Below are 19,211 nucleotides of genomic sequence, written 5' to 3'. Positions count from 1 at the left end.
AAATTCAATTTCCGGGTTTCATTTGGTACCTTTCATGAGCACTGGGTTTCTGTTCAGCTTATGAAAGAACTGTAGTTCTTCAAGTCCATAATTAAGCTCCAAGTTTGTAGTTTTTCTTCAATATGGAAAGCCTTGCAGTTGTGACTCTTTAATTTCATCTGGGACAGAATTATAGAGCTTTGTGATGTAATGAATAGGTTCCAAGTTAAATGTTGCCTGATTCTGAATCTCTTATCAAGGTAGAGACTGTTCTAAGAACAGAGACTATTAAGAACAAGGAACTGATTTCCTTCAAGTTATTTCCTATATGAAAGATTTAATTATGTATACTGAAATGATTTTTAAGAAGGAGGTGATTGTTTAAAATTAAATTACTTGGTTTTAAAGCAACAAGATACTAATTTAGACCTAAAGGAAAATACTGCGATTTGCTTTTAACACACATAGATGACTTCTGTAAGTTTGAAATAAACTTTGTTTTAAATGGCATAAAAATAAATACAGTGCACTAACTGCTAAATGAGAGAGTTCTGGGGACTTGATCACTTGAGTAACACACAACATTGCTCTTGAATAGTAGGGACAGAGTTGCAGATAGACTAGATCTTTTGGCCAGTAGTGGGTTGAATGAGACTTTTAGATATCTCATCCATAAAGAATAAAGTTTAATTCCTCTTCTCGGTAGCTTTTTTTTGCTGTTATTTATTTATTTTTACTTATTTATTTGAATTGTAGCTACAGTTAGAAAAGGTTTCCTGGGATTAGGAAGTGTAATTATATAGGCAGCAAACAAAGAGCTGTTTTAGAAATTTTACTGTCATTAGGAGGAAGTTTTAAAAGACTGGAATTCCATTGTCTGGTAAGAAGTAAGGAATATTTATTGATTCCCAAATGGAGCTGAAAAAAACCTTTCCTCTTTTAGAAAGTTGTGAATGACCCAGCGAGAGCTCTAGTAAGCTTTACTGAACCAAGCTGCTAATAGTTATTTAATGTTATTCTTCAGTGTGAAAGAATCTCCGTAGATTTTCCTTTTAATCTCTTTGAATTGCAGGCTCATAAACCTCTCTGATGAGTCCTGCCAGTGTTTTCTTAGATCCCACTGTTGAGACAATGGAGCCACAGAATTCTTTCACTTCTTGTTGTCAGACAAATCCAATAGAACACAAGGTCAGAAGGGCCTATACTTCTAAAGGTTGAAAGATTCTTTTTCAAGTAACCACATAAATTATTTGATTTTTTCATTATATTGGTTGGGAATCTCTCTTTAACGATAGTGCATTGCTCTCTACATGTAAGTAAATCTGGAAGTTTTTCTTGTCTCCATATTTGCTTAAGCTTGTGAGCACAGTACAGGTTGTGCACAGACCTTAACGTTCCTAGATATCTTAGAAAAAGCTGAACCCATTCACTTCAAAAGAATTAGGAATCATGTAGTGACATTGGACTCAAGATGGAGTTCACCAAATGCCAGGCAGTGCTCTTCTTTCCAAAGGGCTGTTTTTGGGGTTTTTAAAAAAATTACTACCTTCTGTAGCTAAGATTCCAGATTTAAATCATGGATCTGTTTATTTAATTAAATCACTTTCTAAGTCAGTTTCTGTTTTCTCATGATTTTTAGTAGTGTCATATTAAGGAGAACTTTAAGATAGGGTTTACATTTTCAGATACCTATTACAGTATTATAATGAGCAAGAGTATTTATATAATATGTAAAACTCCAAAGAAAACGAACTTATGTCTTTTGCAGATGCAGTGCCTGATTAGTAGATAATAATCAAAGCTAATTACAGGGTTCCTGTGAGTTACTTTAAGGGCTGGGGAGGAATTAAGTTTTCTAATTATATCTACAGTGGTGGACAAGCAGAGATCATTGTTTAAAAAGAAAAAAAAGAAACATTGATTAGTTTGTTCTCCTTCCTTGTAATGGTAGTGGGGGGCGGGGAGTTGCTGTTGCCCCATTCGCTGGACACCTGCCTCTCGACAAAAGATGGTGGTCTCCTCCCTGCCCCCCGCCCCGCCCCCCCGAATTTAGATTCACCTTTTCCTTGTGAGTACCCTCTCTGCTCATCATACAGTTCTCCAGGGATCCAATTTTCCCCTGACTTAATCACCCTCAGCCATTTTCAGAAGTTGTTAGATTATGGTCCTTTCAAAGGATACACACTTTCCTACGGAACTCTTTACTTCCTTCCCCTAACTTTTCTTTCCTTATTTCTATTTAAAAATATAGCCTTTAGAGTTTCAACACTATACCTAAACCTTTTTATTGACGTATAGCATACATACAGAGGAATGCACCAATCCTAAGTGTACAGCCTGATGGATTTTCACAGTAAACACACCCATCTAACTAACCAGCACCCCAGCAGGCCCTGTAACTACTTCCAGTCACTACTCACTCTCCCACGCCCAACATCACAGGACGGTTTTGCCTGTTACGTGTCACATGATGGGGATATCATACAGTACGCAGGTATCCTCCACTTTGCAAAAATTTGCTTTACTCCACTTCACTTTCATGAAAGACCTACATTAGTACCTGCATTCACTTAATGGAAAGAAATCCTAAGTGGATGTCCACCTTTAGGAAAAGAGGTGAAAAGTGCAAACTGTTCAGCATTTGCTTTGCAGTGAGCCCCAAGCGGCCAGAGTGGCACTGCCAACCTCTCTCCCTGGGAACTGCATTCAGCATCAGGCCACCATAGCTTTGAACTGTGTCTGCGAGCATCTGTGCTTTATCTTTGTGCATCTGTTAGCAAGTTATGTCTTGAGGTAATTTCTTCTTTGCTTTACCTATTTTGGCTTACAAAAGGTTTCATAGGAAAGCTCTACTTTCAGATAGCAGCGGAAGCCTTGTGTTCACTCTTGGGTCAGATACTGACTTTTAAAACCAGAATCTCCACAAAACTTGGACTGTGTGCATATAGTATTGCCTAATCAGGTCAATATGTAGATGTTTAGATAGGCACAGAACAGGACCTTGGGTAAAGTACTAACCATTTTTATGTTCTGTTTTCTTTCCCTTTTACCATGAGATATGGTCTAAACTGATCTTTCAACTAAGAAGTAGTTAGCTACAATAAAGTTTCTGTACAGAAAGAGGAAAAAAATAAAAAATAAATGTAAAAGCCACTTCTTGGAGTAGGTGGAATAATAGAAAGGGTTCCACATGAAATAGTAACTTGAGAGAATAACAATAGCTTCGCGGAACAATACAAACCTGACTTGCTTGGCAGTTATATTTGCCAGTTATTTCTCATTAATTATTTTAAAGTAAACATGGCATAATGGATACTTATGAATGGGTTGTCTTTTTAAACAATTAATGTATTACAGGTGTCCACGATAGGTTAGATTAAGGTTTATTCATCTTGTCATTACCTCTGCCCTGATTTGCTCTGATTTCAGAATTACTTAAGATATCTGTAAGATGCCCTGGAATATAGGCAACTTGATTGTAAATTATTTATACCTGTTTTCCCCCTAACCAAGCTCTATTAAGTGCCAATTACCCCCATTCTTCAATTCTAAAAGTGTTTCATTTCTGCATTCAAGCAGATTATCTTGGTCCTTCTGAGTAAGAAATTGAAACGTGATAAAAGTCCATGAGACTTTTAGATAGAATTTTTTTTTTTAATTTGGAATACTGAATAACCTATAACCAAGTAAACTTTATATAGAATGTGGAAATTAAATTGTTTTGTTCAGAAACTACCTCCCTTACTGATACACTTTGCATAGGCTATTCGGTGGACACACAGAGATGGAAGAACCACCCCTGACCACTTCGCAGAAGTCTTTATGTTTGGGTTTTAGAACAGTTTAATAGACTTAGTACCCAGTAAATATGAAGTAATATAGTATTTGACATACCTTAATAGAAAAGCATGGTGAGTTCAAAATATTGTATAATCTTTTCATCTATTTTAAAACTGTGTAACTCACCAATAAATTTTGAACAGGCAGTTATTAAATATAATTAAATAGCAGGCATTCACACAACGGAACAAAGGGAAGCATTCTCAGCAAGTGAACAAGAGACTAGTGAGACAGCTAAAGAAAATTTCATTGGGGTGGGGGGTGGATTTTAGTAGTTTCTTTTAAGCATTGACTTCTAGAAGAACAATACAAGCATACAGGAAGTACAGCGTGCCTTTAAAAACAAAGACAAGTACTCCTCATATATAGTTGCTTTCTTTGTCCTACAGTACACTTGCTTTAAGTAAGTACACTTGCATGCTTATACTACCTAGACCATATTCCTACTAAATCTAGGTGGCATTCCAGGTTTCTTTGGACCTTCCCTCTGTAGGGAAAACTTTGGCCCAGGAAACAGCAGTGGAACATCAACACAGAAAGGTTGTGTTGCATGGCTATTAAAATATTTTAAAATAATCATTCCTTTAAGTTACCTATTACTCTGTTGTGAGCAATTAAAAATCAGATGACTAAAAGCCCCCTTAAATTTGGTTAGAGCCTTATTCTTTAAGGCACTTTTAGCCTGATCTCAATTGATTGGAAGAACACCCTTGTTTTAGTTCGCTCCGTCTGCCGTAACAAAATGCCATAGTCTGGGTGGTTTAAACAACAGAAATTTATTTCTCACAGTGCTGGAGGCTGAAAAGTCCAAGATTGAGGTGCAAGTTGATGAGGATCCTGGTCAGGTCTCTTTCTGGCTTGCAAAGGACCACTTTCTTGCTGTGTCTTCATATGATACTTTCCTCTGTGCATTTGAGTGGGGAGAGCCTCTCTCTTCGTCCTCTTGTAAGACCATCAATCCTATCAGATTAGGACCCCACTCTTATGACCTCATTTAACCTCAGTTACCTCCTAAAAGGCTTATTTCCAAATACAGTATGTTGGGAGTTAGGGCTTCAACATAAGAATTTGGGAGGGGGGACATAATTCAGTCCAGAGTAACCCTTCTAAAGTAGATAAGAGATAATTTGATATACATAAGGTTACAAAGCTAGTGAAATATTATAACTGAGGTTCAAATATAGTTATTTTTTACCTGACTCCACAGTCTTTCTTAGTCACAAATATAGTTTATCTGACAGAAAATTTCCCCCTACAAAAGAGTTCATTAGTTGATCACAAAGAACCATCAAGATCAACTTCATGGTTTTGCTTGTTGCATGCTTGTGAAAAATGGGATAGATTTTGACTGTTTATGAGATGTTCTGGATTTTTTTAGTCAGCTGAAGTCAGATAGCTTTAGAACTATCAAAAGTAGTAAGCTAAGTTTTTAAATAATTAGAATTGTAGTGACCAGGCTGGACTTGCCTTCTTAGCATTCTTCATGGTTATGATTTAAGGATCAAAATTAAGTGTCTCATTCTGTATTTTACAGAAGATAATCTAAGAAATATGGGACCAGTAGATGCTCGAGTATATCTTGAAGAAATGTCTTGGAATGAAGGTTGGAATTATTTTTTTCTCTCGCTTACAATCAGGAAAAATATTAGGGACCTCCTATAAGAAAATAACCTTCATAGGATGTTTGGAAATAACAGCTGGGCTTTCTATATATATGTGGGTCTTTTTGTTTGGAATATTTTTGTTTCATTCTAAACTTCAATTATAAATGTCCACTTATGTGACTCATTTCCAGTTATTTTTTTATCCTAATTAGATGTTAGGTACTTAAGATTTCATATGGTTTTTTTTTAAACTACTTTGATTTTTTGTTTACTCTCCATCTGTGTAATAGGGAATATAAAGTCAAAGGAGATAATTTTTTCCATCCTATGTTGACATGTGAGATGAATTCCTATTAGAATATATGTTTATTTTTGTTTCTTTATATGGAATGATAAATAGTCAGAGCAGGGATTTTAATGTTATACATGTTATATTCTTCTACTTTGAGCTTGATGTTTAATCTCCTTTTCTGATTGTGTCGTAAGTGGAAAAGAAAAATCTGTCACTCCCTTTTACCTACCATGAAGTCGTATCTTTTTCCCCTTTCCTATTAATAGAACTTAAAAACTTAAATCTAACTTAATTTTCCATTCTTCAGATTAGTTCTGTGAATTGCTCTGGTTAGGTTTTATTAAGTTCCTTTTTTTAAAATGGAAGCCATGAATACCACAATTCCATGTTTCTCTGGGCAAATGAAGAAATCTTACTGTTTTCTAGAATTTTTATATACTCGTAGTCCTATAACTTTATTATTCAGCCTGGGGTACAGATTCCCTGGGGGTTTATAAAAATTTATTAGTAAGTGTGGATAAGTAGAAGATAAACAGCCTGTCCTTTCCGAAACCAAGTTTACTGGAATATTTTTTTAATGGCAAATTTTTAGCTTAGTGCTCTTAGGAAGTTGGGTCACAAAGCCATTTTGACTTAGAAGGGGAATCATGTTTTTGCCTATGAGCCACTCTGCTCCTAAACTGCCAAATGAAATCCTGATTTGCAGTGAATGATTGGAAAACTTGAGATTTTGTGTAACTGGGGCTCCCGGGGTTCATGATAGTTTCATCAGAGTAAACAGGAAGAGCTACTGCTGTGAAAATAGAATACAGTAGTGACACTGATTGCACTGCTACTTTGTGAAGGGGATAGATTAGAACATGTCGTTTATCAGGGAGACTTGCCCAGCTAAATAATATTTTTTGAAAATACAGTATTGCCAGCTTATCAACCAGTATGTGTGTGTGTGTGTGTGTGTGGGTGTGGGTGTGTCCATCTCTTATTGGACAAGTTAGTTCTTCTTGTTGTAGTTGATATGACTAATATGTTTTGTTTACTAATAATTCCTGATAATATTAAAACAGTGAAAACTGGTTTTTGTAATTTTTACTTCTTTAGTAAAATTTTTAAAATATAATCAATTTAAGATTTTATTTTAAATTAAGACTATGGATTAGTGTGGTTCAAGCATCTGTTCAGTCAGCAAATACATGGGCTTTCTGATAACAAGTGAAAATGCCAAGACACTGAAAGACACATACAACACTAAATCAAGAATTATCATAAATGTTATTGTCCTTGGTACTCCCTAAAGTAAACTTGACAGTGAAGAAGATAAAGAAGCATCCCAGCTACAGCCAATGAATCAGTTATAAGCAGCTACAGTTAATCTTAAAAGTATAGGATGTTCTTAGATACTTATTTAAATTACGGGTTTTTTATCACTGTAAAGATAGAAATAGTCCTCATCCTTATGAGAGAAAATAGCAACAGCTACATGAAGCTATTATTTTTGCAGGAATATGTAAAAACCGGTCATGTGAGTTTTGCAGTTGAATTTGCAATTTGGAATTGCTCTGTGCGATTGCAAAGAGCAGCCTTGGCAGATGAAAGTACATAAAAAGTGTGATCAGCTGGACTAGCAAAAGCATTTGATGATTCCTTCATGGGCGTTTGCAGAATAACCTTGGAAGGTGAAGATCCAGAATAGGAGAAAAGTGGACGAAATCCTACATGATAAACGTAGCCAAATTATCAGCTTCTGGGTCCCAGGAACAGTAGGAAATGATGCATTTTATTATGCTTAAAAGGCATACCTGAAGAACTATTGAGAGACTGAAGTTAGCCATTCCCCTCACAGTTAGTCTGTTATACAGCTTGGTGGTTTTGTCTTCATTCAGTGTATTTAAAATTATGATTTCTGTGAAGATATCACTTTAAGTGATAGTAGAATAATTTAAGAAGAAACTTTAAAAGATGTGAGTTTTAGTGAGCATTAACATTTGGAATCATCTATGACAAAACGCCACAGTAGCCCATGGTGGCCTCTGCCTCATTTACCAAGCACATGTCACCTCAAATTGTTTCTCAGTGTTCACTGAGGTGGTGAAAAAACAAGAGGGAGATTTAGCTCAAGAAAACCAATGGTTAGAATATGTACATTTTTAGACAATTTTATAATAAAATAGTTAACTTTGAAAGCATGCTCTATTACACATATATGTTGGCTCAGATAGGGAAGATGTTAGTGTTTTAAAATTCAAGATTAAATTATTTTTCTCTATAGAGAAAAAAGACATTGTGGTGAAAAATGAAAAGCAGGATTGTGAATTAATGTTTTCCTTACTGATAAAATAAACATGTAAAGCTGGCTTATTTGCTTGTTTTTCCAAGACCAAAGTTGATTAGAGAACAAATCCAAGGCAGTTGTTTTTTCTTTTTCTTTTCTTTTCTTTTCATGGCATATGATGAGATCTAAGTGTTAAAAAAATGAAGTTTGAGAATTGAATGAAGATATTTGATTGTAAGAAATCATGTCTTTAGAGATTTAGTTCATTTATCTCTAATTTTTTTTATGACAGTAGTAAAATAATGAGATCAGTAACTACTTTTCTTTGACAGTCACTCCTCAGTGACAGTAAAATGGAATAACCAGTGGACCAGAGATTCTTTCAGCTAAAAGACAAAGTATATCAACTTCCTAGGAAGATGAAACTTATAAAATTTCCCCCATTCGTAGGCAAAACATTGCACTATATTGCCTCCTCTGGGCATCTCACTTCAGTGATTGTCCTTCTGGTTCCTAAATCATTTGTAAACACCAGACAAACAGGTACACACACATAGCCCCCACAGAAAGGACACCATAGTATATGTCTATACATTTAAGTCAGGATTCTTGAAATAGTGTGATACCAGAACAGACAGGATTCAAATGCTGAACCTGATAAACAGTCAAGTCAGCAGTTTTCTCTGAAAGGATATACTGCTGGCAAAGGCACGCTCCTTAACAATAAGACAGGTAGGGCTGTTTCTCTTCTTCCTTCACAGTAATATTTTAGACAACCACATTGTTGAGAAGAATGTAAAATTTACATGAATCTTAAGAAAACAGAAGACTTCAAATAAATTTCATTGGTCACTTCGGAGCATCTGCTCTCCCCTATAGGATCTTTGGTCTGTTGTTTCATACCCTCAATACATTTCCTCCACAGATAAAGATTTTTTAGTAGATAAATTTTAGAAACACTACCCCTATATGAGAAATTTTTTCAAGTTCTCATTTAAATATATTTTATATTGACTGACCTTTTTTTCTTTTGCAGTTTCTGTAAAATAGGTGCATTTTTTTAAAAGGTATTAACGAAGTAGTTACATGTAAGCATTTTGTTTTCTTTGCAGATGATGATTCTTTTTCTCTGAGTTGTCGATGTGGTGGAAAATACAGTGTTTCCAAGGAGGAAGCAGAAGAAGTGACGCTGATTTCTTGTGATACATGTTCACTAGCTATAGAACTCCTTCATTATCGCTGAGATTGTTCACTAAGTGAAATTCTTTAGTGTATTCAGACACATGGAGGAAAAAATCTACTCCACCTTTGTCCATTCAAGCAAATGTATAAAGCTGATTTTTTAAAAAAGGATTCTTTTTTGTCAGCTCTATTATTTGCAGAGAAAATATAAGACTCTCGAAGTCCACCTAGATTAATAGAAAATTAATTTCATTATTCATATGTATTTACATTTTATATTTACAGATCGCTAAGAAAGGGGGCTTGAATTAAAAATTATATTTAGTGAATTCGCATCTGAGAAGTTTATTATTGGTGCCTTTCCTCCTTGGTACAAAAGATAAGAATTTTCCTTTCTTCATATAAGTGTGTCTCATCTTTTAATGGGTCACAGTATCATCATATTCCTTTATAGTTGCTAAGTTTCTGAAGTAACATATTTCTAGCTGCTAAAGTTATAGGCCTTTTGTACAACTATTTCAAATCTCAGGTCATTAGAATTAAGTTAGAATCTTCGTGAATAACATGTGAGCATAGCTCTCCCATGATGAAGGCTGGATATGGATATTCATGAGTTATTTCAAAGTTAATAAAGTGAAATGGCAACCGGAGAAAGAAGGAGAGCCTTGGAGTCAGTAAACCGTGGCCGCTGCGTTGCTGGTATGATGAAATGGACTTTTTAATGTGTTATTATTGATTATCATAAAGCTTTTATTTTTCTATATATTTAATACTCTATGGACCGTATGAGTCAGAACTCATTTAAAAAATTTTAAGGAATCCTTTATGGGGTCACTGAAACATTCTTCCTTAATTTCAAATGAGTAAGCCAAGCATGTGACTTAGCAGCTTTTTAATTAGGTCAAACTCTTGTTTTATTGTTGGTTTGGACTTCTAAGTCTAGTTAGTACTCTGCCTTGTAAATGTAGCTAAAATATGAGGCATATTCAAGAGGAGTAAATTACCTCCCTTATACCTATACAACCAAAAATTTGAAAGTGAGGTTGTTCCAGGTTTTCCCTAAAAATATTTCATATCAAAATTTAGATGACTTATTTTGGATTACATTTTTATCCATATATTTTGAACAAATATAGCTTGCAGAGTGTGTGTTGCTTATTCTTTACATTTAACAATTAAAAATAACTAAAACTGAATAGCATATAGTTTACTAGTAAGTACATGGTTTCAGTGACACTAATAAATTCACTTTAACAGAAGATAATAATCAAATGAAAAGAATAAATGCTTGCTAATCATCAGAAAATCTGTGGCCATTAGGGCTGTCACGTAGAAATCCAAAATCATTCAGAGGCCAAATCTGTAAAATCAAAGTGTGATTGAAGACAATTAGTAAAGTGATATTATAGCATCATCATGTTCCCTTCTTTTTTTCATTCATCCCTTTCTCTATGCCGTCTAATTAAATACTTTCTCCTTATTCTTCAATCAAGAACAAATTTTCTACTTCAAAATAAGACTGTAGAAAGTAAACCTGTATGTGTATGTATTTAACCTCTAGTTTGGAACATTCAAACATTATACTAGAAAATAATAAGTGTGTAGTGTGTATATGTTTGTTTTTGCTTTCACTATCGTCAAAGTTAACTGTAAACCTAAGTACTTGAATATAACATCTGCTTAAGTGTAAAAAATCCTGTAAATTATCCAACAGCCCCAAACACTCACGTCTGTTTTTCTCCTAACTGCCTGTGGCAAAAAGGAAAAGCCAGTGAAAACAATAATCTTTACTATTACATTTACTATAACCATGGTAAGTGCATTACTCACTATACTTAACTGGGATATCCCTGCATTCCAGCTAGTTGCTAGATTGCTCTTCTGCAAATGCATATTAATGTATGCTCTGGGTATGAATATGGTTGGAAAAGTTGTATGAGAGAAGATTAAATTTTTGGAGAGTCAAATTAAAAGCTTCTTATGCTACAACTAATCTGAACTTTATTTTTCAAACAAAAATTATTCTCAATTACGTGTCATAATGGGGGAGTGGTAATGTTTATAGCTATGAAGGCCAGCATGTTCATAAAGTGTAGTAGTCATTGCAACAGTTTTACGTCCACTGACAGCCTAAAGATTTCAGTTCTTCTGAAAGAAACTTTTATTTTCTTTTTTTGGTTTTGTTTTTTTTCCCAGCTCAGAGAAGAAAGCCTGCATTTTAAGCAGAAAACAGCAGTACCTTAAAGAAGATACGTCCTCTTATTAGTCCATATGGAACAGGTCCATAGTACCTGGAATCTGTAGAGTTCTGTAGATTATCACCTTCTAACCACACATGACCCGTTGGCACCTAGAATTATAGAAGAAAGCAGCCCCTTTAAAAAAGAAAAACAACTCCAGGTACTATAAATTAAAAAATCATGTCTTTTGGAGGTAGGGAGAAATGTCCTAAAGTTCTCTTTTATAAAATACATTCAAACCCTATAATTTGCATTTTTGCTGTTATTTCTTGCATAATAAAATAACTTTTATTAAATATTAATAAGTAGTATTAATATTTCAACTTTTAAAAAGACCTATCTTTTTTGCCATATGGTTCCCAAACATTAATTTGTTATGCAAACCCCAAACTGAGGTTATGAGAGATCAAAACAGTGTGACGGGGTCGTTAATTTAATAGACTTCAAAAGAGGTCATTAGGATGCTGACTGAAAATGTGCCCTCCTGTCTCAATAACAGCATAAGCAGGGCAGCCACTCACTCAGCAACATCCTGGGGCCAATACCAAGGCCAGACCTATTAGAATGCTCATGATGAACTAAATGGTAATTGATTGTGACATCAATTACAAATAATCTCATCATTTTATTGGAGTGGGCTTGTCAGAATTCTAATTAAGATCCTTGTTCTGCCTTTGTACAGGCCATATCTTCAATACATTATACTTCAATAATGACCATCAAGAACTAGAAGGACCTATTATAAAATCATCAGTTGTAAAATTAATGATGGTGACCTTCTACTAAATGAAAAGATCCCATCTTCTATATGTCCTGTGTATTAACTGGGATATAACAAATTTAAATTTTTACTCAGTGACAATCATAAGTATACTTAGAACAGAACACATTACTTTAAAAAGTGCCCACTGTGATATGAGATATTTGCCCCGTTAATATCTGTTCAATATAAACTTTAAAAATTACTCTTCGGTAACAATCTTCAAAATTGCATTTTAAAGTTTCCTTTTTATAGGTTTTGTTACCCAAGGAAGTTGAATTATTGACCAGACCAAAATGATCTATGGAAAGGAATTAATTTTCACTATTCTTTTGACTGATTATTACTTGGGAACCTTATGTGAAGAAAAATATTATTAGGTTTAATAAGAAATGACCAATTTTTTAAAATGTCACAAAATTTTTAAAAACGACTACCTTTTAGAGCCGTTTTAGGTTCACAGCACAACTAAGAGGAAGGTGCAGAGATCTCCCACATACCTCCTGCCCCCACTCATGCACGGCCTCCCCATTACATCCCCACTAGAGTGGCATGTCTGTTACACTGACACCATCATCACCCGAAGTCCCATGGTTTACCTTAGGGTTCACTCTTGGTGTTGTACATTCTATGAATTTGGACAAATGTATGACATGTATCCACATCACAGTACCATACACAGTATTTTCACTGCCCCCAATATCCTCTGTGATATGCCTATTCATTCCCCACCCCATCACCCCTGAATTACCTTTTGGAAAAATAAATTTATACAAGCATGTAAAATTTGAATTACACTTTATTTAGAGATTATATAATTTTGGAATGTCTTATATCATGTAGAAATAGTAGCCAAAAATGAATCAAGTTAATTATTTTCATTTAGATACACTTAAATGTTAAATCTATTTGTAGAGAAAGGATAAAAGTTTTTTGAAAGAATATCAGATATTGTAAGATCATTAACGTCTACTAGTGGAAGTAGTTATAGGTTCTAGGGACAACAGCAAGGTTCATTCCTACCTAGATAGTAAGTAGATTTATATGTAGTGAAGCATAAGGCTGCTCAAATAGAAAAATGAGTACATCTCAGGTTACAGATGAAAAGAACAAAATAGTGTATTTGGAAAAGCTAAAATAAGTCATTAAAAATATTCTGAAGTACCGCCTTGGGAGAAACTACAATGTGAACATCTTTGGTGTCTAAATTTCCATAGTTTTTCCTTAATATGTGTTTGTTCCTGAGTTCTAAAAATAGGTAACATATACGAATAGTTAAATACAATTATAAAGTTAAGGACACCAATAAAAGCAAAGGAGAACAAAATTCAAAAAACTAATAAAGATACTAACAATCCAGGAAGATCTTTTTTTTGCCCATCCGATTGATCCAATATACATTTCCTTACTCCATGAAGCTTTTCCCAATGTTGCCTGCACATACCAAATACTCTAGATTGTTTAAAACACTTAAGGTCTGCCCTACATGGGGCTCTGGATCATAACATCCTCTTACATGCTTGGCTTTTGTGTATGTCTACTATTTTATGACTGAAAAAGCCAACAGACAATAATCATGTCATGATCTTAAATCTTTACAACACCTAAACCAAAGTTGGAGCTCAAATATTTGTTGGTGATTAGTATTAGTATTAAGTAAAGCACAATCACTTTTATGGCAGTTATGACCTAAGTTTCTTCCAAATTTAGATAAATACAGTGATGAAGTATTATCTCTGGTATAGTAAAGTTAACAAGAACAGAAAGAAATCTGCTAAGAGAGACCCAGAACATACCACCAGAAACCTTTGGAAGAGTGTGACTCAGGCTGTTCACACCTGGTCCTTGACTGCAAGGGGTGGAACAAAAGGGAGGAACAGTAACACAAACTAGTGTTTATACATACTTTTCTGGTCATTTTAATTTAAACAAACACACACATTTGATCCTTAAAACAACCTGTGAAGTACAGTTACTGACATTTTAATAGAAGTAGGTTCAAATATGGAACATGCTACCTCTTAACTTACCTGAAGCCCATATATGCTGATACCCATGCATCCATTCATAGCAAAGGAATAACCTTTACATCTTAAGACTTCAATGTTTGATATAAAGTACAGAAACAAGGAAACAACCTCATCACTGATGTTACCTTTAATAAGAGCTTCTCTATAAATGGGAAAACCTCTGAGTGTGAATCTTAAAATCAAAGCAGTCAACTTTGCTGATCTACGTATCACTTATTTTCCCAGTAAAAAATTCATTATGTTTGCAGTTACTCCACTTTTGAAACACATACTTATTTTTGATATGGGGTAAGGGTGTACACTTTAAAATCAATTTTAGAGGTATACTTTACAGTAAAATGCGCTCATTTTGTTTCAACACTAGTTTTGAAAAATGTGCACTCCTGTGTAACCACCAACCACAATCAAGATGTAGAACATTACTACTATGCCAGAAAGTTCCCTCATTTTCCAGTCCACCTCCCACCCCTCCACCTCGTCCCAGGCAACTAGTGGTCTGTTTCCTGTTTACTAGAGACTAGTTTTACTAAAGTTCATATAAGTGAGATTGCACAGTACATACTATTTTGTGTCAGGCTTTTGTTCAGAAGTTTTTAAACGATTAATACATGTTGTATGTATCAGTCATTCATTGCTTTTTACTACTGAGTATATCCCATTGTAAGTCACAGTTTCTTTCCATGAACCTGTTGATGGATATTTGTGTTGTCTGCAATTTGGGGCTGTTACAAATAAAGCACTATGAACGTTCATGTATAAATCTGTTTCTTTTCAGTAAATATGTAGGGGTAGAATTTCTGGGTCATAAGTGTACGCTTAATCTTAAACTTTTCCAAAGTAATTATACCATTTTACACTCCCAACAGCAATGTATGAGTGTTTCTGTTGCTTCACAACCTTGGTATTTTCAATTAAAAACATTTTTGCCATTCTAGTAGGCTATTCGTGTCACATTGTGGTTTTTATTTGCATTTATCTGATAAGTACTTTTTCTTTGTACGTATTAGTGTATCTTTTGTGAAATGTCTATTAAAATATTTTGCCCATTTTTAAAATGGATTATTCTTATTCATTTTAAAAGCCCTTTATGTATCTTGAGTACGAGTCCTTCGACAGGTATTGCAAATACTTCTTCCCAGTCTGGGACCTTTTCTTTTGCAATTTTTAATCTGCTGTAAAGACCATATAATATATTTTTAGGCTCTAGAAATTTCACTTGTTTCTTTTTTATTATTTACCATTTCTCCCGCATTATGTTCATCCTCTAGATCCTTGAAAATATTTATAATGGGTGTTTTAGAGCACCTGACTCTTAATTCCATTATCTCTCATTTCTGGATCTATTTTTCTTCTAGTTGTGGGTTACATTTTCCTACTTCTTCACATATCTAATAATTTGTTATTGAGCTGAACATTCATTTGTTGAGTGGATTTTGATCTCTTTTTAGAGAGTGTTGAATGTTGAGGAGGTCTGTTTGGTTTTTGGAAGGCGGTTAAGTTAGCTGTGGATCAGCTTATTCCTGTCAAGCCTTGTTTTTAAGCTTAAGTTGGGTCCCTCTCACACAGTACTCTAAGGGCTAGTCTAGCCCACTCCTAAGGCATGATATTCCAGGGTCTCCGGAATGCTCTAGATATTTAATGAGATCTGTCCACTGTGGCTGGTCAGGACTCAAATGACTCTCAGCCCTGTGTGAGCTCTGGGAATTGCTTGGCTGCTGCCAATAGCTCTTTGGTGTTCAGTCTCTAAATTGCACCATAAGCAGGCACAGTTTAGTGATCAGCCCCAAAACCAAGAGAATACTCTGTGTAGATTTCTGGAGATCATTCTGTAGCTCTTTTCTCCCGGAGGTTTGATGCATAAATTCCAACCACTTAAACTTCCCTATACCCTAATCTCTGTCTCTTCAACTCAGCAAGACCACTGTCCTTTGTTTGAATTTTCCTCCTCACACCTTCTGAAAACTGCTTTAAGGCAGAAGTTAGGGAAAGTATAAGGCTTGCCTTGTTTGTTTCCCTTCTCTCAGGAATCTGTCTCGTACTGCCTGCTGCACATTGTCTGAAAACTGTTTCACATAGTTTGCCCAGTTTTCTAGTTCTTTATGGCAGGAGGGCAAGTTCAGCCGCAGTTATTCCATAATTGCCAGATGTTCAAAGTATCTAATATTTAAAGTTTTATGTATTTTTTTTAGCATACCTCATAACAATATGAAGAAAAATCCTTTTGGTGAGAACTAAAGTTCTTGATGTAAGGAAAGTGTGCCTTTGGCATCTCTGCCTTGCATCCCCTTCAGTGGTATGCCCTGTGTGTCCTCATTTTACCCTTTCCCTATCAAAATCTCTAGAAGAGATTCGCCAAACTCAGCAGGCAATTATGTATAAGCAGGTAAGTTCAGTATGGTATTGCTTGTATCTCAAAATTGGCAACAGTATAAATATTCGTCAGTAGGCAGATGTTAAACAGTTTATTTACAGAATAGTAGACAGCTAATAGACTGACATGAATACAGTCAGTGAAAAAAATAAGTTACAGGGCTTACTTAGGTATAATTACTTTTTAAAAAAACCACAAAATTTTGTTGTATGTATTTCAAAATTTACATTTTTGTGACCAGTATTAATTTTTAAAAATATATATGCACATACACATACATGTGTGTCTTAATATGACTAGCCCTTTCAGTAATACTTGTACTTTTAAAAATGGAACATTGTCCGTCACGATGCAGGTTAGGAAGAGCCTTACTGAATTAAAAAAAATTTTGGGGGGGGTCTGTGGTAATGTGGTGAGAGAGTGACCTAACTTCCAATCCGTGTAGCAGGCTCTGCTTCTTTGTACAGTACAAGTAAATGACCGCAATCACATAACTGTCACCAGACCTCTGGATAACTAAAATATTAGTCTAGCTAAGAACTCATTTATTTAAATAAATATAAAGTACAACACATTTTTAGTATGGGTCCAAAATTTAAAACCCGACCTTTCTGGTCAGGTGAGTGGAGTGGAGTCAAGCCAAGAAACAGCACACAAATTTCCTTTCTAACTCAAAACACAGTTACTGTCTGTTGGATTAACCTACTGGTTATCACTAAATTCAAAATTCAAACCAGATAAGAGAAAAAAATTCTATAGCAATATTATAATAAAATATTAACACACAAGATTGAAGTATATTTTTTAAATGTATTTTTAAAAAGTTGTTATAACTTTCCAATTAAAGTAGAAAAGAACTCAACCACTTAAAAAAATTTATAATAAATGTTTTGCAAATGCCCAAAAATGGAAATCCTAATTCCATGTCTTTGTTCATTACTTCTCATAACCAAAACTTTTTAAAAGAGTTAATTACTTTTCATCTTTGTATTTTTGGAAATACGCCATGCCAACTTGAATGAATGCATGAGACTGAATAAGAATGTATGAATATACGCTTACAATGAATGCCACCTAGCAATGTTTAGTTTTGCTCAAATCTGAATTTTCCCAGGGTCTCAGATATAACTAGCTTTAGGAATAACTTTTAAAGCATTAAAAGAACCCTTAAATCATTCTTGGTTTTTCCTTTCTACGTCAGAGGTTTACTTCCTGAGCTACGATAAAACCTAATCTCAGGGCAGGACAAAAGAATCAAGCCTCTCGTTCTCAGCCATACTTACTGAAGCCTAGTTAAGTGCCTCCTTTATAGTACAAGCAACAAATGTAATTGCCTCACGGCCCGCGGGTGTCCATTTAACAAAAGCAGCTTTTGGGAACCAACCCACAGGTGTTACCTTTCTTGATTCAAGTGAAATCTGATGAAAGAGTCCACAATATCAAATAACACATTTACTAAACTGTAATCAAACTCACTTATTATTTGATTAAGCAAAGATTATCTAATTAAGAAAAAGTTCTTACTGAAGAGTAAGATATTTGTATGTTTGACCTTTCAAAAGTTTCAAAAAACAGAAAATCCTAATAACAGGCTGATTTTTAACTCTTCGTTTGCCAGATATTTTAAAATGTATAATCAGCAAAGGCAGGGTATGCACTGGCCCTATTATTGCTCATGCCTCCTTAATGGTTCTTCTAAAATGACTGAATGTAAAGGAAATAATTATTAAAGAAACAAACAAAAATCATAAAGGTAATAGGAGAGGGCAAAGTTTTTGGAATCCTTTGACACGATTATTTTTTCCTTTTCCTGAAATATATAGGAAAAGGAGAGGCATACACACCTTAGGAAAGCAATCAGATAAAGACTTGGGTTTTTTTTGTTTTGTTTTTTGTGGGTTTTTTTTTTTTTTTGGCAAAAGCAAATGGAAGTGGTATATCAACAACACTGTAAAGTATTTCATTTTCCACGTGTATTCTAAAGATTTTTTGTGTCTCACAGAATGATGAATGTAAAATATAAAATGCATCATTTCCCTGCCCAGGAAAAAAGTCCATATGATGAATGTACATTCATAACATGTCATTTTAGTTTAACAATACCCAAATAATTGTTATTTATGTTACTATCAGGTAAGCAGAATCGAGTCAAATTAGTATACCATTATGTGGTTAATGCATATTCTGCTTAATCATGGCTTATATAACCAAAACATAGTCATGGTAAGATGCTATGCACACAAACTACTGGAGAGACTACTTGCAAAATGAGATCATTTATTAATTATATAGTTCTAAAAGAACTTCATAAAGCCCAGTATTTGTATGACTCCTGCAATGGCAGTAAATAATTGTTGGAGTTTATCTTCCTATATACACCAACAAAACTATAGATAAAGACATACATGTCAAAAAGTGAAGCATTAAATCCCCCGAGAGAAAATCAAGTAGAAAGGATTTTAAGAACACAAAGCTGAGAAAACATTATTAATCTTTAACTTTGAAAAAGGGGGCTGTCTCAAGCGTCAGTTATGGGTACCTTTGAAAGCAAAACTCAAGGAACAGTCTCACTAATACTCTCTTTTTACTGACATTCTCGTTGCCAGAACTTTTTGCCCACATTTGTCTCCCTGAGCAGAATATC

General features: G+C 34.5%; 2 protein-coding genes across 9 annotated transcripts in view; one reads left to right on the top strand and one right to left on the bottom strand.

Annotated features, from left to right (window-relative positions):
* DNAJC24 (DnaJ heat shock protein family (Hsp40) member C24) overlaps nucleotides 1–12,952 on the top strand; it is a 75,437-nt gene extending 62,485 nt beyond the window's left edge. For 2 of the 4 annotated variants that reach the window (XM_059070391.2, XM_067038064.1), the window contains exons 4-5: nucleotides 5,354–5,422; nucleotides 9,097–12,952. In XM_059070391.2, the coding sequence (XP_058926374.1) occupies nucleotides 5,354–5,422; nucleotides 9,097–9,227 (200 nt within the window). In that variant the 3' untranslated portion in view covers nucleotides 9,228–12,952. The remainder of the gene's footprint in view (nucleotides 1–5,353; nucleotides 5,423–9,096) is intronic. The other 2 variants (XM_059070392.2, XM_067038065.1) reach the window with 1 other exon arrangement.
* The window catches only part of IMMP1L (inner mitochondrial membrane peptidase subunit 1), a 75,474-nt gene continuing 65,732 nt past the window's right edge, over nucleotides 9,470–19,211 (bottom strand). For 4 of the 5 annotated variants that reach the window (XM_067038063.1, XM_059070387.2, XM_059070388.2 and 1 more), the window contains 2 exons: nucleotides 11,406–11,516; nucleotides 9,470–10,526 (listed from right to left, as the gene is read on the bottom strand). In XM_067038063.1, the coding sequence (XP_066894164.1) occupies nucleotides 10,458–10,526; nucleotides 11,406–11,516 (180 nt within the window). In that variant the 3' untranslated portion in view covers nucleotides 9,470–10,457. Of the gene's footprint in view, nucleotides 10,527–11,405; nucleotides 11,517–19,211 lie in introns of those variants that run through there. The other variant, XR_010841339.1, reaches the window with a different exon arrangement.

Source organism: Kogia breviceps, chromosome 7 (genome assembly GCF_026419965.1).
Source record: "Kogia breviceps isolate mKogBre1 chromosome 7, mKogBre1 haplotype 1, whole genome shotgun sequence".
NCBI lineage: Eukaryota > Metazoa > Chordata > Mammalia > Artiodactyla > Physeteridae > Kogia > Kogia breviceps.
This window is presented reverse-complemented; position numbering and strand designations above follow the sequence as displayed.